Here is a 20,720-nt window from a genome sequence, read left to right as displayed (position 1 = left end):
TTTAAAAAATATTGTCGATAACAACATTTTCTATAGAAAATATTATCGATAACAAGACTTTTTATAGAAAATATTGTTCGATAACATGATTTTCTATAGAATATAGTGTCGATAACAAGATTTTCTGTAGAAAATATTGCCGACAACAAGATTTTCAAAATTTTCGATAACAAGATTTTCTATAGAAATATTATCGATAACAAGACTTTCTATAGAAAATATTGTTCGATAACATGATTTTATATAGAATATAGTGTCGATAACAAGATTTTCTGTAGAAAATATTGCCGACAACAAGATTTTCAATATTTTCGATAACAAGATTTGCAGTGCAAAATATTATATATAACAAGGTTTTCTATGGAAAATATTACAAGAATTTCTATAGAAAAAATTATCGATAACATAAATTGTCTCTCTTTAGAAAATATTGTAGATAACAATATTTTCTTTAGAAAATATTGTAGATAGCAATATTTTCTTTAGAAAATATTTTCAATAACAATATGACTTATAGAAAATATTATAATAACAATGTTTTCTATAGAAAAAATTGTCGATAACAAGATTTTATAGATATATATAGAACATAATATCGATAACAAGATTTCCTATAGAAAATAATGTCGATAACAAGATTTCCTATAGAAAAAATTGTCTGTAACAAAATTTTCTATTAAAAATATTGTCGATAACAAAATTTTCTATTAAAAATATTGTCGATAACAATATTTTCTTTAGAAAATATTGTCGATAACAATATTTTCTTTAGAAAATATTGTCGATATCAATATTTTCTTTAGAAAATATTGTCGATAACAATATTTTCGTTAGAAAATATTGTCGATAACAACATTTTCTATAGAAAATATTATCGATAACAACATTTTCTATAGAAAATATTATCGATAACAACATTTTCTATAGAAAATATTATCGATAACAGCATTTTCTATAGGAAATATTATCGATAACAAGACTTTCTATAGAAAATATTGTTCGATAACATGATTTTCTATAGAATATAGTGAAAAATATTGTCGATAACAAGATTTTCTATAGAAAATGTTGTCGATATCAAGATTTTCTATTGAAAATATTGTCGATAACAATATTTTCTATCGAAAATATTTTCGATAACAATGTTTACTATATAAAAAAATATAGGTAATAAAATTTTTCATACAAATTAACGATAACAATATTATCTGTAGTAAATATTGTCGATAAAAATATTTTCTTTGAAAAATATTGTCGATAACAATATTTTCTTTAGAAAATATTGTCGATAACAATAATTGCCATAGACAATATTATCGATAACAATATTTGCCATAGAAAATATTATCGATAACAATATTTTCAATAGAAAATATTTTCGATAACAAGATTTTCTATAGAAAATATTTTCGATAACAGCATTTTCTATAGAAAATATTGTCGATAACAATATTTCCTATAAGAAATTGTCTGCTACAAAATTTTCTATTAAAAATATTGTCGATAACAATATTTTCTTTAGAAAACATTTTCGATAACAATATATTCTTTAGAAAATATTGTCGATAACAACATTTTCTTTAGACAATAACTTCTTTAGAAAATATTGTCGATAAAAATATTTTCTTTAGAAAATAGTATCGATAACAATATTTGCTATAGAAAATATTGTCGATAACAATTTTTCTTTAGAAAATATTATCGATAACAATTTTTCTTTAGAAAATATTATCGATAACAATTTTTCTTTAAAAAATATTATCGATAACAATTTTTTTTTTTAAAATATTATCGGTAACAATATTTTCCATAGAAAATATTATCGATAGTTATATTTCCTATAAAAAATATTATCGATATCAATATTTTCTATTGAAATTGTTATTGATAATAATATTTTCTATATATTTATCACAAAATTGTCTATAGATTTTCTGTAAAAAAACATTGTCAATAACAAAATATTGTTTTATATTTTCGATAACAATATTTTCTACGAAAAAACAAGGTTTCTTTTATTAAAACTCATTAGTGTTAATATTTTCTTAGAAAAATATCGAAAATCCATCGATAACATCCAATTATTTATAGTAATTTTCATTCATATTTTTCCGTCTTATTCGAAATTATGTTCAATTATTGGTTCGTTTTTGCCAGTACACATCGACGCTTATGCGACACATTAGCATCACTCCAATGCATACAACTGCAGTGGTGTGAAAATAAATGTCAGTTGCAGGGGAAATTGAAAATAATAAATGTTGAACATATAACAGCAAATAATTCCAATATTATATGCGTTTACACGGCCAAGAATGTGTTGTCGGTTTTTTTCGCACGAATTTTCATTCTTGGACGCATTCCAAATAATCTGCACACTCACATACATATAACTATCACTTCCATATTCTCACCCGCACCCCTTTGCATTTCGTTTTAAAGAAATTAAAGATTTTTATCGGTATATTTTCTAAAGCGGAAAAAATAGAAATATCTATATTTAATCCTTTTTGACTTCGTTATGTCGGTTCATTTGTAGAGAGGAGGTGGAGGAATTTGCTTTGTTATGGCCATAAAGCAAAGTTTTCTAATGGAATAGGAAACTTTTATGCTCACATATGACACTAGTTCAAAAAAAACACGATGTGAAATGTAAAAAGGATGCGAAGTGTTATGATGTCGCAAAGTTGCATAAGGTATGGTGTATGTGACGGTGTATGTATGCGAGCATAACTGACTGATAAAGTGTTGGAATTTGTAATTTATGTCGACAAGTGGAAGTGGAAATATCTTACCTGTAAAGATTCAATTTTAGAGGAATTTGACAACAACAGCATGTGGTGCCTTGGTAAAGCGTTTAATATGGATTTTTTAAAGAGATTTATTTTTTGAAGAACCATCAGAGTAGTATATATGCGTTCTAAAAGGAATATTCTGCAGTGTCATAAGAGCCATGGTCGTTAATATGAGAAATCAAAAAGAATGATTTTACTTGAGATTTGTAGAAGGGGCCATAAAACTTAAGTTAAAATATCTGTCGAAATTCATGCAATAGTGGTGCTAAAGCCAGCCGGATGGAGGGCATTTGGTCTTAACAATTCTGCTCTATAATATACAGGTTGTCTTGGTCATCTCGACTTATTCTCTAGTCTATCCGGTTGTAAGTGCCGGCTTGATGTGCCCAAACGTGTGATAAGATTGGCTTTTTTGTATTTCGTAAAAAAAGGCTACGTAAATTTGTAAAAAGGTTGCTAAATTTCTAAAATAGTACAATTTGGTATCATTGTGAACGGATAGAGCTAATAACTTGAAATTTGGTATTTCTTACTAAAAAGGTACGACAATTTGTAAAATGGTACTAAATTTCTAAAATAGTACCATTTGGTATCATTGTGAACGGATAGAGCTAATAACTTGAAATTTGGTATTTCTTACTAAAAAGGTACGACAATTTGTAAAATGGTACTAAATTTCTAAAATAGTACCATTTGGTATCATTGTGAACGAACAGAGCTAAAAACTTGAAATTTGACATGAGAATGAAGGTTGGAAAAATATGTTTGGTATATGAAGGTGATTTTGGAAATGGGTACTAAAAGTGCGAATTGCAATTGGTACTAAATTTGGGACAGTTTGGTTTAGGGTGAATGGATGAAGCTGGGATTTTGAAATTTTTGTACTGGGGTCCTTGTTGGTGGTAGGTTTGTGATAAAGAGGAGGAGGTTTTGGAAGTATGTGCTGCAGGTGTAGAAAAAGTACCAAATAGTACTATCTTTGGTACAATTTGATATTGGGTGAGCAGATAGTGCATAAAATCTTTAAGTTGGTATTAGGGTTGCAGTTCATGTGTAATCTGGACATATGGAGGTGGTTTCGGAAATGTGCACTTTAATTGTACGTAAAGTACTGAATTGTACTGAATTTGGAATTAAGAGAAGACATAGAAGTGGAATCCTGAAATTTGGCATTGGCGGGTCTGTTAGCATCTGCAACTAAGATATGGAGCTGGTTTTCGAAATCTGAACTATAAAAGTACGAAAAGTACTAAATGGTTCCAAATTTGGTCTTGCTTGAAGGGCTAATGATATAATTCTTAAAATTCATATTTGGAGATTTGGTGGTTTGTGTGGTTTGTAAATATGTCCTATACCTATACGAGAAGTACCAAATGGTACTAAATTTGGTGTTGAACGAAGGGATATGGCTGGAATTTCTGGTGATATCTCGAATTGAGATTTTGAGGTTGTTTTGGAAACGTCTACCATAATTGTACGGAAAGTACTAAATGGCACTGAATTTGGTATTGGGTGAAGATCTAGAACTAGAATCCCGAAATTTGATAGTGTGGTGTCTATTAGTATCTGCAACTTAGATATGGAGCTGGTTTTGGAAATATGTACTACATGTGCACGAATAGTACTAAATAGTACTGCATTTGGTACCATTTGGAATTGGGTGAACATATAGTGCTTAAAATCGGAATTTTGGTATTAGGGTCACTGTTCATATCTAACCTTGACATATAGAAGTGGGTTTGCAAATGTGTACCATAATTGTACTAAAGGTACTAAATAATACAAAATTTGGCATTATATTTGGTAATGGCGGAAATTAAAGAGCTAAAATTCTGAAGTTTGATATTAAGGTCACTGTTGATATCTGAGGATGAGATATGGAGGTGATTTGTTAATTGCGTCCTATATTTGTACGAAAGGTACTAAATGGTATTAAATTGGGCATTGAGTGAAGGGATAGAGCTGGAATCCCAAAATTTGATATTGAGGTCTGTGTTGGTATCTGGAATTGAGATATGAAGGTGGATAGTGCTTGAAATCTGAAATTTGGTATCAGGATCGCTGTTCATGTGTAGACTTGATTTATGGAGGTGATTTTGGAATTTTATACTATAATTGTACGAAAAGTACTAAATTGTACTAAATTTGATATTGGATGAAGGGATAGATCTGGAATCCCGAAATTTAACATTGAGGTCTCTGCTGGTATATGCGATTGGGGTATGGAGGTTGTTTTGGAAATGTGTACTATAATAGTACGAAGTGTACTTAATTGTGCTACATTTGATCTTGGTTAAAGGGATAGAGATCGAATTCAGAAATTTGATAATAAAGGTCTCTGCTGCTATCTGGAAATAAGTAATGGAGATGGTTTCGGAAATTGATACCATAATTGTACGAAAATCACTAATTAGTACTAAATTTGGGTTCAGGTGAAGGGATAGAGCCACAATCCCTGAATTTGATATTGATGTCTATGTTGGTATCTGGATATTATATTAGATATTAATTAGATATTAAGGTTGAGATACTAAGGTTGTCTGTATGTTCTAAAAGTACTAAATTGTACTAAATTTTGTATTGGGTGAAAGAATAGAGCAGAAATTTGGTTTGGATGTCACTGTTGGTCTTTATAATTAAGATATAGAGGTGATTTTAGAAATGTGTACTATAATTGTACGAAAAGTACTAAATGGTACTATATTTGCTATTGAGTGAATGGATAGGGTGGAATCCCAAAATTTAATACTGAGATCTCAGTTCGTATTTGGAATTGAGATTTATGGAGATAAAATTCGGAAATTTAATATTGAGGTCTCTCCTGGTATGTGAGACTGAGATTTGGAGTTGTTTTTGCAAATGTGTACCATAATTGTACGAAAAGTACTAAATTAGATATTGGGTGAAGGGACAATAGTGAAACCTTAAAATTTGATATGAATCTCACTGTTGGTGTCTGGGATTGAGATATTGAATGGTTTTGGAAATCTGTTCCATATTTGTACGAAAAGTACTTAATAGTACTCAATTTCGTAAAATTTGCTAATTAATGAAGGAATAGATTAAATTATAAGTTGAGAGTTTTTTTTAGACCTTGTATTTTAACACAAAGATTTATATTATATGCAGGGCGATTGGTACCACGTTTAGGTATGGCCACCATATAATGGTACCATCCGATTTTCGGTATTTTGAAGGTTTTTGCCACAATTTCCAACCAAATCAGCTGAAACTCGATAATTGGGGTTCCTGGTAGATATGTTCTCTCTACAAAAAATATTCGCGACAGGTCTACTAATTGGTGTAGCCCGCATACCACGGCGCGTCCCTCATTATTTAATTTTAATTGGTGGAGATTATAAAAATTTCGGCAAGGCCGAATTTTATTTTAACACAAAGATCTATATTATATGCAGGCTGATTGGTATTGAAAATGAGCTATATTGGCCCACGTTTAGGTATGGCCACCATATAATGGTGCCATACGATTTTCGGTATTTTGAAAATTTCTGCTACAATTTCCAACCAAATCAGCTGAAACTCGACAATTGGGGTTCTTGGTAGATATGTTCTCTCCTGTTTACTTATTTTCAAAACGTTTTTATTTACTTTCAGCTACCTTGGCTCCTTGGTGTATTTATGGTATCCTTAAAACTTCCTTAAAAATCCATGTAATTACCAAAAGAAAATAACACTCTGCAACATGCAATCATAATTGGCCAAAGCCGTAACACAGCAATCCATTTGGAAAAATTCAAAACTTCAAAAAAAAAAAAAAATAGAAACAAAAAATCTTTCACGTTGCCCCAAATTGAATTGAGGTGATGACGAACAAGTGTTGCCACGTGAAAACCACTACCACCACCACCAAGTAATGCTTCTGGCCATAAGGATAATAACACCAGGATTATGCAAACAGAGCCAGCAGTTGTTCTAAAAAGACCACAACATGCCATCGACACTATGTTGCACAATGTGGCGGAGCATTTGGAGGAGCACACACAGAAATACTCGGCAATGGTCAAGGGTAAAGCAGGTCATTGCAACAGCGGTAAGCTGGTGGATAACAACAGCAACACGAAAAGGTCCAACGAAACTCTGTCATCAATGGCAGCAGCAGCAGCTAAGGACTCAATGAAAAAATACTCAGAGCTAGAACAGCATTATGCAAATGAGCCTGCGAATGGTGTTCGAATTGCACCTAGGGCCATCATTGCCACTGGCAAAGAGACTGATATTAAGAAGAAGCCAAAGAAGCTAGAACGCCCCCAATATTCTCCTGGAAATAAGGCAAGCAGACATCTGCCTGAGGAAACGGCATTACAAAACCTTCTCCATTGTAATCAACAGATCCTGGAGCAGAAAAACAAATTGCTCAGCAGTATTATTAGCCCATTTTCAGCAGCAGCAACAAAAACAACAACAGCAACAAAAATCCAAAGCAAAGAGATTCCCATGTACCTGCCATCCATGAAGTCTAATCACGAACTCCCAATGCAGAAGGCCTCACATCATTACTCAATTCCAACGTCATTGTCAGCATCTGACTCAATGTTCTCCTTCTCCTTCTCATCATCATCATCCATCTCCCAATCCTTGCCAGCGGAACACCCCTTCCGCCTTGATCACATTAACATAATTTGCATTCTTTTGTTTTGCCTTGTCTTGCCCCATTATTTGCTGCTCTTGCCCCCTTCCGTGGCTGCCGCATGCCGCGAGGAACCCTCACGCTCCTGCGAAGCCATATGTCGACCCAAATGGCTGATGAAAGCTGACAGTGACAAAATCTATTACCATGCAATGCATCACTCCGTCAAAGATGATAATCAGACAATTGACATATTTCGGAATGTCAGCAGTGCGTCCTCGCAGCAGCAGCAGCAGGAGCTGGACTCGAGCAATCCATTTGCCTCGTACAATTGTACGATACGTGCTTTAGTTTTATTGCCGGATAATGATACCTATGTGACATCGTTGAGGCGTGTCGTACCGATACTGCAAACGGCCGAAGATTATCTGCATCGCAGCGGTCTGTTGCCGTCGTATGTCAACATCGAGTGGATGCCGCACGATGACAAATGCGATGCAGCCTATGCCATGGTCAATGTTATGGATGGCATTGTTAAGAAGTGTGCCCATGCGATATTTGGGCCAACATGTGATTATGGGTTGGGTAAGTTGAAGGGGTTATAGAGAGGGGGGGGAGGTATCCCTATTATTTAAAGGCTTAATTTAATTCCCTTCTTTCCAGCCGCCGTGGGTCGCATCACAAAATACTTCAACAGCAATGGCACGCCCCTGATAACAGTGGGCGGTGGCACCTTTGACTTCGAGGCCAAAAAGACCACCTGTGCCGATGAGTTTTATATGCTGCTGCGCACCGGAATGTTGAGCTTTCGTACCATATCCGATCTCACAATAAATGTAATGCAACAGTAAGAATAATCAAATCATTCGCCCCCCACCTCAATAATATATCACCGAATTCGATCTCTCATTTTTGTAGAAATAAATGGTCCCGTTCGATCTTCTTCTATGATCGCGATGGCCAGACAAGTGTTGCGGGTCAACACACCTGTTTTCTGATGATGAAAACGCTGGGCGAACAGATGCGTAAGAATAACATGAATTTTGCCCAGCATTGGATATCGCGCGATGAGACATTTCGTCACGAGGAAATGGTGCGCGAGATTGGCAATAAACATTCAGGTAAGTGGTGGAAATTAACAGTGGGTGGTGGAGATAACATTCTGGTATGTTAACATTTGAAGTTCTGTTATGTTGAAATGATGGGGTGAAATGTTAACAGCTGCCAGAGTGTTGAGAATTTTGTGGGGCAAATCAAAAGCTTTCAGATTTTTTAGCAAGGACAAGAACCCAGAATGGCTTCGGTTTGCATATGAAATACAGCAATGTCGAATATTGGGTTTGAATTTTGTATGGGCTGTTAGTTGACAGACGGATTCTAGGTCTCATATGGGGAAAGGTCCCGGGCTCATAGGGGAATCCCCCGGGGTCCATAGCCTCGCTGGGTAGCAGCTCGTCTATAGAGCAGCTCGTCTATAGAGAGACCAGCTCGTACTCTATAGAGACCAGCTGGCCTGCCAGCAGCTCGTCATCTATAGAGACCAGCTGGCATGCCAGCATCTCGTTATCTATGGAGACCAGCTGACAAGAGAGACAAGCTGGCCTGCCAGTGCTCGTCTATAGGGAGACAAGCTGGCCTGCCAGCAGCTCGTCTATAGAGAGACAAGCTGGCCTGCCAGCAGCTCGTCTATAGAGAGACAAGCTGGCCTGCCAGCAGCTCGTCTATAGAGATACCCGCTGGGTTGCCAGCTCGTCCATAGAGAGACCAGCTGGCCTGCCAGCAGCTCGTCTATAGAGAGAGAGAGACCAGCTGGCCAGCCAGCGGCTCGTCTATAGAGACAGAGAGAGAGAGACCAGCTGCCCAGCCAGCAGCTCGTACTCTATAGAGAGAAACTGGCTGGCCTGCCAGCAGCTCGTACTCTATAGAGAGAGAGACCAGCTGGCCAGCCAGCAGCTCGTCTATAGAGAGAGAGACCAGCTGGCCAGCCAGCAGCTCGTCTATAGAGAGAGAGACCAGCTGGCCTGCCAGCAGCTCGTCCTCTATAGAGAGACCAGCTGGCAGCTGGCCTGCCAGCAGCTCGTACTCTATAGAGAGAGACCAGCTGGCCCGCCAGCTGCTCGTCTATAGAGAGACCAGTTGGCCCGCCAGCAGCTCGTCCTCTATAGAGAGAGAGACCAGCTGGCCTGCCTGCAGCTAGTGCTCTATAGAGAGAGAGACCAGCTGGCCTGCCAGCAGCTCGTCCTCTTAGAGGGAGACCAGCTGGCCTGCCAGCAGCTCGTCCTCTTAGAGAGAGACCAGCTGGCCTGCCAGCAGCTCGTCGTCTATAGAGAGAGACCAGCTGGCCTGCCAGCAGCTCGTCGTCTATAGAGAGAGACCAGCTGGCCTGCCAGCAGCTCGTTGTCTATAGAGAGAGACCAGCTGGCCTGCCAGCAGCTCGTCGTCTATAGAGAGAGAGACCAGCTGGCCTGCCAGCAGCTCGTCATCTATAGAGAGAGACCAGCTGGCCTGCCAGCAGCTCGTCCTCTATAGAGAGAGACCAGCAGGCCTGCCAGCAGCTCGTCCTCTATAGAGAGAGACCAGCTGGCCTGCCAGCAGCTCGTCCTCTATAGAGAGAGACCAGCTGGCCTGCCAGCAGCTCGTCCTCTATAGAGAGAGACCAGCTGGCCTGCCAGCAGCTCGTCCTCTATAGAGAGAGACCAGCTGGCCTGCCAGCAGCTCGTCCTCTATAGAGAGAGACCAGCTGGCCTGCCAGCAGCTCGTCCTCTATAGAGAGCGACCAGCTGGCCTGCCAGCAGCTCGTCTATAGAGAGAGACCAGCTGGCCTGCCAGCAGCTCGTCTATAGAGAGAGACCAGCTGGCCTGCCAGCAGCTCGTCCATAGAGAGAGACCAGCTGGCCTGCCAGCAGCTCGTCTATAGAGAGAGACCAGCTGGCCTGCCAGCAGCTCGTCGTCTATAGAGAGAGACCAGCTGGCCTGCCAGCAGCTCGTCGTCTATAGAGAGAGACCAGCTGGCCTGCCAGCAGCTCGTCGTCTATAGAGAGAGACCAGCTGGCCTGCCAGCAGCTCGTCCTCTATAGAGAGAGACCAGCTGGCCTGCCAGCAGCTCGTCCTCTATAGAGAGCGACCAGCTGGCCTGCCAGCAGCTCGTCTATAGAGAGAGACCAGCTGGCCTGCCAGCAGCTCGTCCATAGAGAGAGACCAGCTGGCCTGCCAGCAGCTCGTCTATAGAGAGAGACCAGCTGGCCTGCCAGCAGCTCGTCCATAGAGAGAGACCAGCTGGCCTGCCAGCAGCTCGTCTATAGAGAGAGACCAGCTGGCCTGCCAGCAGCTCGTCGTCTATAGAGAGAGACCAGCTGGCCTGCCAGCAGCTCGTCGTCTATAGAGAGAGACCAGCTGGCCTGCCAGCAGCTCGTCGTCTATAGAGAGAGACCAGCTGGCCTGCCAGCAGCTCGTCGTCTATAGAGAGAGACCAGCTGGCCTGCCAGCAGCTCGTCCTCTATAGAGAGAGACCAGCTGGCCTGCCAGCAGCTCGTCCTCTATAGAGAGAGACCAGCTGGCCTGCCAGCAGCTCGTCCTCTATAGAGAGCGACCAGCTGGCCTGCCAGCAGCTCGTCCATAGAGAGAGACCAGCTGGCCTGCCAGCAGCTCGTCTATAGAGAGAGACCAGCTGGCCTGCCAGCAGCTCGTCGTCTATAGAGAGAGACCAGCTGGCCTGCCAGCAGCTCGTCCTCTATAGAGAGAGACCAGCTGGCCTGCCAGCAGCTCGTCCTCTATAGAGAGCGACCAGCTGGCCTGCCAGCAGCTCGTCTATAGAGAGAGACCAGCTGGCCTGCCAGCAGCTCGTCCATAGAGAGAGACCAGCTGGCCTGCCAGCAGCTCGTCTATAGAGAGAGACCAGCTGGCCTGCCAGCAGCTCGTCCATAGAGAGAGACCAGCTGGCCTGCCAGCAGCTCGTCTATAGAGAGAGACCAGCTGGCCTGCCAGCAGCTCGTCGTCTATAGAGAGAGACCAGCTGGCCTGCCAGCAGCTCGTCGTCTATAGAGAGAGACCAGCTGGCCTGCCAGCAGCTCGTCGTCTATAGAGAGAGACCAGCTGGCCTGCCAGCAGCTCGTCGTCTATAGAGAGAGACCAGCTGGCCTGCCAGCAGCTCGTCGTCTATAGAGAGAGACCAGCTGGCCTGCCAGCAGCTCGTCCTCTATAGAAAGGCCTGCTGGCCTGCCAGCAGCTGCTCCTCTATAAAGAGGCCAGCTGGCCCGCCAGCTCGTCTATAGAGGCCAGCTGGCCCGCCAGCAGCTCGTCTATAGAGAGACACCAGCTGGCCCGCCAGCAGCTCGTCTATAGAGAGACACCAGCTGGCCTGCCAACAGCTCGTCTATAGAGAGACACCAGCTGGCCTTCCAGCAGCTCATCTATAGAGAGACCAGCTGGGCCACCAGCTTGCCTATAGAGACCAGCTGGGCCACCAGCTTGCCTATAGAGACCAGCTGGGTCACCAGCTTGTCTATAGAGACCAGCTGGCCCACCAGGTCGTCTATAGAGACCAGCTAACCCACAAGCTCATCTATATAGACTCCCTGGCCCTTCAGCTCGCCTATAGAGACTTCGGGCCTCCGGCTCGTCTACTTCGACTCTTTGTCCTTCAGCTCATGTATATCGACTCTCTGGTATTCAGCTCGTCTATTTTATGTCAGTAACTCAAGCACTTTTAATATTTTAATATCGAATAATATTCGAATCTTCGAATTTTTTTCGATGACTCGAAAAGCTTGTAGGAGAATAAATAGCTTTCATTCCCTTCATTCAATCTCTGAAAAAGTTTCTATTCAAAAAATATTCCATTTGAAAGCTCTTTCCCATCATTCAAAGCTTTTTTCCAATTCGAAAATCCTTTCACGAAAATAAACAAAAATCAGGTGTTCCTCCACAACAACAACAAGACTCAAATGCCGGTATCCATTGTGTTTACATTGCTCCATTTACGATATCTCCGAAAAGGACATTCACTAACTGGCTGTGTGGCGCCTACTACTGCCGCATGTTGTTGCGTGTGGGTATATGTGTGTGTGTGCCTACGTTGCCGAGTATCGTTGCCCTTTATATATGTCAGACATTATCGCAAGCACGTTTAGTCCTTCATCAGATGTTTTCATGTGTGCGCCGCAATCAAGGTTCGTTCGCTCCGTCGTTTGTTTCTTGAAAAATATTATCAATTCGCCACATTGTAAATCACGGATTAAAAGTTTTGATGTAGAAAAAAAAATGGAGAAACTTGAAAACTAGAATTGCCCTGGCATTTCTTGAGAAATAAATGAGGATTCTTGGAAGATAAAGAAACCGCATGATATGTGCAATGCTGGAAAGTGGTCGGTCGTGTGCGTGTATGAAATTAAAAATAGAAATTTTAGATGAGTTTAAATTGTTTTCGAATTTGTAATGAAATTGAAATTGAAAAATTATTTCGAAGAAAAGTGTTGACAAAAATACACAAATTAAATAATAAATAAATTAAAGTGAGTTCTCTATTTTTCAAATTCTAAAAAATAATTGAAAATAGTTTGTGCAAAAAACAAAAATTGAATTTATTAAGTATAAAGACTTCTTGTTATCTGCTTACAATTTATGATGATAGAAGTTGAAATAATACAGTGTTCAGAAAAAAAATTGTGAAATCGTCTGTAAAAGGAAACCTGTGATAAGCTTTATGTGGCGTTTCCACTGCACTTGATTCGCTCTCTATTCGTTGTTCGACCCTTAACTATGAAAAAACTACCTAATTCTTCACACAAAATTTCCTGAGCGAACACTCATATTTGTAAGTTGTTCAAATCAAATCACTCTCAGAACAACGAAAAAATATGTCCCATCCCTAACAAATGAGGGCATTTATCGAAAAAATAGATTATGACATTTAACAATTAAAAATAGAAAAAATTGATGAAATTTAAAAATTTTTGGGAAGACTGAAAATTATGAATGAAAACTACAATGTTGAATGGCGTATGTACATTCAAACGAAAGGAAATTTTGTTTTCTCTCTCATTCGAGGTACGCATTTGGTCCACGAGTTAAATTTTCCACAGACAACTGCAAACAAAAGAGGCAATATTTTCAAAATGTTTCTATCGGCAGAAAAAATGTTTGACAAGTGTCTCTCCAGCAGAAATTAAAAATGGAAAAACACAAAAATTTGTTCAAAATGTCAACATTTACACAAAAAGCTGAAAACTTGAATGAAAATTGTAAAATTAATGATATAATAAATCTTTGGGAGGAAAACAATAATTTCTTCTATTCATATTAGTGAGAATTTCATGTATTTTCGTATAAATTCCCATTAAAATCCACAAACAAAATTTTTGAAAAAAGGAATTACTTTACTATAAATTACGAATCGTGCCGTATGAACGGGTTAATTCGTGTACCTAATTCTGAGAGCGAACAACGTTGTTCGGTTTCCAATGGAAACATGCTATTAATTTGTGTTTAAAAACTGGTGACGATTTTTTTTCAAACTATTTTCACAATCGAATTTTTATTGAGCCTAGATCAAATTCAAAGACTACTCGGTCCTTCTGAAGCCTCTTTCATAATGGGTCGAAATTAAATTTTTTATAAAAAGAACAGAATATTTGTTTTTATACCCTACAACACTATGTGTTGGGGGTATTATAAGTTTGATTGGGCCAGAATTTATGTAACACCTTGAAATATTGGTTTCCCATATAGGAAAGTATATATGGATCTTCCTATCTCGCCGAGTTGAGTCGATCTAGCTATGTATGTCCGTCCGTCCGTGTGTCCGTCTGTCCATGTTAATTTGTAATCACTCTACAGGTCGCAATTATGGCCCGTTCTTCACGAAATTTAGAATGTAGGTGGGGCTAGGGTCAGAATAGAACCCTATTTCTTTTGGAGATGATCGCATAATATTTAGGGGTTGAAATGGACCAAAAACTGAAAAAAAGTCGGATTTTGCAGTAGCTATACAGGTCGCAATTATAGACCAATCGACGCGGAACTTCGCATGTAGCTAGAGTTTAGGGCGGGGAAGAAGCCTACCAATTAGGGTGGTCATCGGATAATATTTAGCGGGTAAAATAGACCATATCTTTTGTGTTGAAAAAATTCAAAATTTTTCATTAAACCGCGACTATTTTAAATCCCGGCGAAATCACAAAGCCATGACAAGGTTACTTCTGACCTTTACATTGATGTTAACATCCAACAAATCGGATATATAGCAAAATATGTGCGATATATATGTCTATCAAAGAAGATATGCTTCAAAGATCTTTTATATGTCGAGAACGGCTGAACTGATTTCGACAGTTCTCATTAATTCAGAATGGCCTCTTGGCAGGAAAGAAAAAACGTCTAAAAAAATCGCATAAAAATATCTCTCTAAAGATGAAAATATTGATTTTGTAACATTTTTCATATTTTTTCAAATTTGTCATATTTTTGGCATATTTTCATTTTGAATTAAACATTTGGTAATATTTCTACAGCTAACAAAACTAAGTAGTTAGGATATCAGGATATCATATACAGATCGCATTTATGGGCCGATCCTTACGAAATTTTGCATGGGGATAATATGAGGGTCAGAATAGATGATCGCCATATATTTAGGGGTTGAAATGGACCAAAAAACTGCAAAATTGTCAGCAGGTTGTAATTATTGCCCGATCCTCACGCACATTTGAATGGGGGTTACGCGCATTGCAAAAAGCCAAGCAGTTTTGGATGGCCATCCAAAAATATTCAATGTGCGAAATAGTTTGCCAACTTTTGTAGACAAAATACGAAAATGTCCATTCCAGTGACTTTTTGGAGAAATCACAAATAGAGGAAGGACGCACTTCTGACTATTTCGTTAACGCTGATTTTGTTGAAGAATATAGTCAAATGCCTGTATCTCATATAGATGCGTTTTAGTCAAAAACCAATAATAAATGTTAATCTTTTGCCACTTCTGAGAGATTATAGGTCTTTGGGAAATATTGGTTCCAGATCCAGGAAGACCATTTAAGTGCAACCTCTACCAATAAATTGGAAATGAACAAATTAGTTAATGTTGCTATTGTTCGAAAATTAGAGAACGAAACCTGATTGTTTTCTTTTATTATTTGTCACAATATCTTGTGGAGTTCTTCCGAGTATCTCGCCTATATAAACTGTATCGTTTATTATAGTGTTGTAGGGTATTCAACGGTCGGCCCCGCTCGACTGTAGCCTTTGCTTACTTGTTTTTTTTAATTTTGTTTTTTTTTTCAAGGACTATTTGAGCTTTCGTAAATTTTTAACGACCTGCCAACTTGTTTAAGAATTTTCATGTTCGTTTCAAAGGCCATATTCTTGGATTTACAAATATTCTTTTTAGAATCATCATCCAAAAAATCCTGGATTTAAAAAAAAATGTTGAAGGATTACTACTACGCGGATGATTAAGGCCCATAGGACCACTGATTATTGATTTTTAAAGAAAGTTTTCAAAAACCTTATGATCAATAATCTTGAAATATTTAAATAATATTTTTTAAGAATCATAGGACAAATGATTGTGGATTTTTCAAAAATTACTTTTCAAGGAATATAGGACCAAAAACTGTGATTTTTTTAAAGATTTTTTAAAAAGAATATTTTTAACGGACCAAAAGATCGATAATAGAATTTTTAAAGAAAAATATTCATTCGCGGGATCCGTGGATTAAAAAAAAAAATAATTCCAGGACTACAGGACTAATAAAAGAGAACGTTTTATATTCATTCGCGAGCTCTGTGGATTGAAAAAAAAAATAATTCCAGGACTACGGGACAAATAAAAGATAATGTTTTAAAAATATATTTTTTTTAATTTTGGAGATTTTTACAAAATTTGTTCAAGGCTAATATTACCAATGATGTTGAATTTTTAAAGATTTGTATATCGGTCCACGTTTTGGTATAGCCGCCATATAACGGCACCTTCCGATATTAGGTGTTTTGATTATTTTTGCCAAATTTTCTCACGGATTTGTCCAAAAACTGGTTTTTGTAGTTGGTAATCAGTTCCATTCCTGTGGCGGAAAATCGCATCTATATTTCCATTGAATATTCAGGTCCATGTTCACGTATAGCGCCCATATAACGATAACCACCGATATTCGGTATTTTGATAATCGTAGTCACATTTAACCACGAAATTGTTCCTAATTTGATATTTAAGAAGATTTGGTTGATGGCAATCCTCGAAGTATACAATTGTCTACCCGTCTTGGTATAGCCTCCATATAAAGGTTTTACCCACATTATGGTTTTTTGATCAGAGACATAATCGTAGACTTTAAATAACATTTAAGGAGCATTTAAAAAAAAACATTTTTCAAGGACTCTAATTCAGGGCGAATATTGAAAAATGAGTTCGGAGTAAAGCCATTGAAATTCCAAAATAGTGCAAGAACTTACACCGCAACAGAAAGAAAATAGACTCAAAAGAGCTAAAGAGTGGCAGAAAGTGGTGAACTGCCGAATTTTCTTTTCTCCAATGAGAAAACATTCGTTGTCCAGCCGGTTGTAAATAAACAAAATGATCGTGTTTACTTGCCAAAGAGGTCAGCTGAAAATATGCACCTTCTGTTGGCCGCCAGAACTAAAGCGCCGGCCATGATGATGGTGTGGACCGTGACCCGCCATAACAGCCGATGGTCGCTACCCGCTCGTATTAATCAATCATGGCATCAAAATAAATGCCGAATATTATCGCGAAAATATTCTGGAGGGTGTATTAAAGCCTTGGGCACGCAAATATTTTGGCCGCAAATCTTGGACATGCCAACAGGCACCAACCAACTCAGCACCATCGCACTCAGCACTCGCCACCCAAGAATGGTTACAAAATAAGGTTCCTCGCTTCATTTCTAGCGCACAATGGTCACTAAAATCTCCGGATACCAATCCGATGGACTATTGCGTCTACAGTATTTTGGAAAGTAAGGTTGGCACTAAAAAATACCAAAGTGCTGATCACCTCAATCAAGCGCTTCGCCGGGATTAAGCCAAAATATCGCAGAGCAACATTCGGGCAGTGTGTGACGGTTTCATTGACCGTTTGAAGGCCATAATTCGTGCCAAAGGTGAACAATTCGAACAAATTTCCGACATTTTTTTTTTTCATTCAATAAAATTAAAAAAAAGTAAAGAAGTTGTAAGTTCTGCCGGGCAGAACTTGGAATACCCTCCACCATTTGGAACGAATTTGGCAATTCTCAAAAACAATAAAATCCGTTAAAAATTCTGTTAAAATCTTAAAAATACAGAATGTAGCCGTTATACTATGGTCTATACGACGACATGGACCTGCGTAGGTAACTTTTGCCATAAGCCATTACAATATTTAAATGCGAAACTTAAAAATATCGGTAATAATGTAGCTAAAATCATCAAAATACCGAATATCGGGAGATATCGTTATATGGGGGCTATAGCAAAACGTGGATTTACATGGTCCATTTTCAATACCAAAAGTCCTGCAGACATAATAAACATTTTAGTAAAATGTTATCAACCTGCTTAAATTCGTTCGGAAGCTAGAGTGATTTCCACAGACGGACGGACATCGCTAAATCGATATAGAATTTTATGCTAATCAAGAAAATATATACTTTGTGGGTTCTAAAATGTATATTTCGAGGTGTTACAAACGGAATGACAAACTTAATATACCCTCCATAAAAGTTTAAAAATTATGGCGTTTGTCTTTGTTGCATTTTTTTATCTCACCGATAATTTTTAATATTCATATGCGCCTAAAAGTATGCAGCTATTTACATGTTTCAATTTTAATGTTCTACTCTCTCGAAAAATCGATTTAATTCCAAAATTCCAAAACTCTACTTTTGGCCTCGATTGCGTATTCCTATCCTAGATAAAACTACCCCCGTCCTACACCGAATCCTAACGGGTTATAATACTTCCCCGTTACAGTTTGTAATGACCTTTTTTCTCTCATTTCAAAATATTTAAATGTAGATAATCCCGGAAAAATAAATTTAAAATTCTAATTAAACGCACACACATACACAAACACCTTTGAAACCTATATTTTAACTTTGAAAAGTATGCATTATAAACATTAAAACTGCAACGAAAAATAATTACCACTATAATGAATATTTATGAATAAAACTCCCCCCGTCCCACACGTGTTTCAAACAGAAGAATTACAAACTCGGTAATTGCTTTATGCAATGTTTTAGATTTTTAATTAAATATTTACAATGATGTTACACCAGCCAGCCCGACAGACAGACACAGGATTAACGGACATATTTCAAATATATTAAAACAAAAAAAAAAAAACTAAAACTCGACAGGGGGATTTGGAAACAAAGCAAAAACCAATAGCGACACAAAAGTCCACATAAACTGCTTACATAATATTTAATAGAAAAACAACTAAAAAAGAAGCTTAGGTCGGCCGGGCCGAACTTTAAATACCCTCCACCATTTGGTACAAATTTGGCAATTTTCAAAAAAAAAATAAAATCCGTAAAATCTTAAAAATACCGAATGTAGCCGTTAAATTAGGGTAGATACTACGACGTGGGCCTGCATAGGCAACTTTTGTCAGAAGCTGTTACAATATTCAAATGCAAAACTTGGAAAAAAATCTGTTTATAATGTAGCTGAAATCATCAAAATACCGAATATAGGGAGGTACCATGGGGGTTATAAAACTTGGACCTGCACAGACAATTTTCCAGCATAGGCTGTAGTATCGATTACGAACATTAAATGCAAATGCAAATGGGACCAATAATCGTGGATATTTTTTCAAGGACTTTGGGACCAACAATCGTAGATTTTTTAAAGAATATTTTTTCAAGGACTTTAGGACCAATAATCGTGGATTTTTTAAAGAATATTTTTCAAAGATTTTAGGACCAATAATCGTGGATTTTTTAAAGAATATTTTTTCAAGGACTTTAGGACCAATAATTGGGGATTTTTTAAAGAATATTTTTTCAAGGACTTAAGGACAAATAATCGTGGATTTTTTAAAGAATATTTTTTCAAGGACTTTAGGACAAATAATCGTGGATTTTTTTAAGAAAATTTTTTCAAGGACTTTAGGACCAATAATCGTGGATTTTTTAAAATAAACCATGGGGGTTATAAAACGCGGACCTGCACGGACAATTTTCTGTCATAGGCTGTAGTATCCATTGCGAACTTTAAATACCAAATTTGAAACAGTTCCGGTGAATAATGTCGCTAAGATCATCAAAATTCCGAATATTGGGGGGTACCATTATATGGGGGCTATACGAAGAGTTGGACCTGCACAGACAAATTTCTGTCTTGGGCTGTAGTATCCATTACGAACTTCAAATACCAAATTTAAATGAATTCCGGCAAATAAAGTCGCTAAAATCATCAAAATACCGAATATCGGGAGGTACCGTTATATGGGGGCTATACGGAGACGAGGACCTGCAGAGACAATTTTCTGGCATTGACTGTAGTATCCATTACGAACTTCAAAATCCAAATTTGAAATAGTTTTAGAGAATAATGTCGCTAAAATCATCAAAATACCGAAAATCGAAGGGTACCGTTGTATGGGGGCTATACAAAGACGTGGACCTACATGGCTCATTTTCTGTCATAGGCTGTAGTATCCATTACGAACTTCAAATACCAAATTTGAAATAGTTCCGGTAAATAGTGTCGCTAAAATCATCAAAACACCAAATATTGGGGGGTACCGTTATATGGGGGCTATACGAAGACGTGGACCTGCACAGACAATTTTCTGTCATAGGCTGTAGTATCCATTACGAACTTCAAATACCAAATTTGAAACAATTCCAGTAAATAATGTCGCTAAAATCGTTAAAATTCCGAATATCGGGAGATACCGTTATATGGGGGCTATACGAAGACGTGGACCTACATGGCCCATTTTCAATACCAAAATCCTGCAGACATAGTACACATTTGAGTAAAATTGTATCAACCTAATGTATTTCGTTCGGCAACTACAGTGATTTCCACAGACGGACGGACGTATAGACAGACAGACGGACATCGCTAGATCGTCTTAGAATTTTATGCTGATCAAGAATATATACATTTTGTGGGGTCTAAAATGTATATTTCGAGGTGTTACAAACGGAATGACATACTTAATATACCCTCCATACTATGGTGGAGGGTATAATAACAAAAGTTTTTATTTTCAAAAAAAAAAAAAAAAAAAAAAAAAAAAAACAAAAATAGCTGTGTTTATAATACTTAACAAATTATGTTAATTAATTCATAATAAATTGTGACAAAGCAATAATGTGACAATA

At 37.8% G+C, this 20,720-nt stretch overlaps 1 protein-coding gene and 1 long non-coding RNA gene across 2 annotated transcripts in view; both read left to right on the top strand.

The window, feature by feature from the left end:
* LOC131802794 (uncharacterized) overlaps nucleotides 1-7,397 on the top strand; it is a 76,655-nt gene extending 69,258 nt beyond the window's left edge. The window contains exon 3 of the long non-coding RNA XR_009342392.1: nucleotides 6,411-7,397. This is a non-coding gene — a long non-coding RNA (uncharacterized LOC131802794). The remainder of the gene's footprint in view (nucleotides 1-6,410) is intronic.
* A 3-nt stretch (nucleotides 7,398-7,400) lies between these two features.
* LOC101890508 (atrial natriuretic peptide receptor 1) overlaps nucleotides 7,401-20,720 on the top strand; it is a 292,597-nt gene continuing 279,277 nt past the window's right edge. The window contains exons 1-3 of the mRNA XM_059123411.1: nucleotides 7,401-7,968; nucleotides 8,047-8,230; nucleotides 8,302-8,504. Coding sequence (XP_058979394.1) covers nucleotides 7,560-7,968; nucleotides 8,047-8,230; nucleotides 8,302-8,504 — 796 coding nt within the window. The 5' untranslated portion in view covers nucleotides 7,401-7,559. The remainder of the gene's footprint in view (nucleotides 7,969-8,046; nucleotides 8,231-8,301; nucleotides 8,505-20,720) is intronic.

This window comes from Musca domestica, unplaced genomic scaffold (assembly GCF_030504385.1).
Source record: "Musca domestica strain aabys unplaced genomic scaffold, Musca_domestica.polishedcontigs.V.1.1 24, whole genome shotgun sequence".
Lineage (NCBI taxonomy): Eukaryota > Metazoa > Arthropoda > Insecta > Diptera > Muscidae > Musca > Musca domestica.
This window is presented reverse-complemented; position numbering and strand designations above follow the sequence as displayed.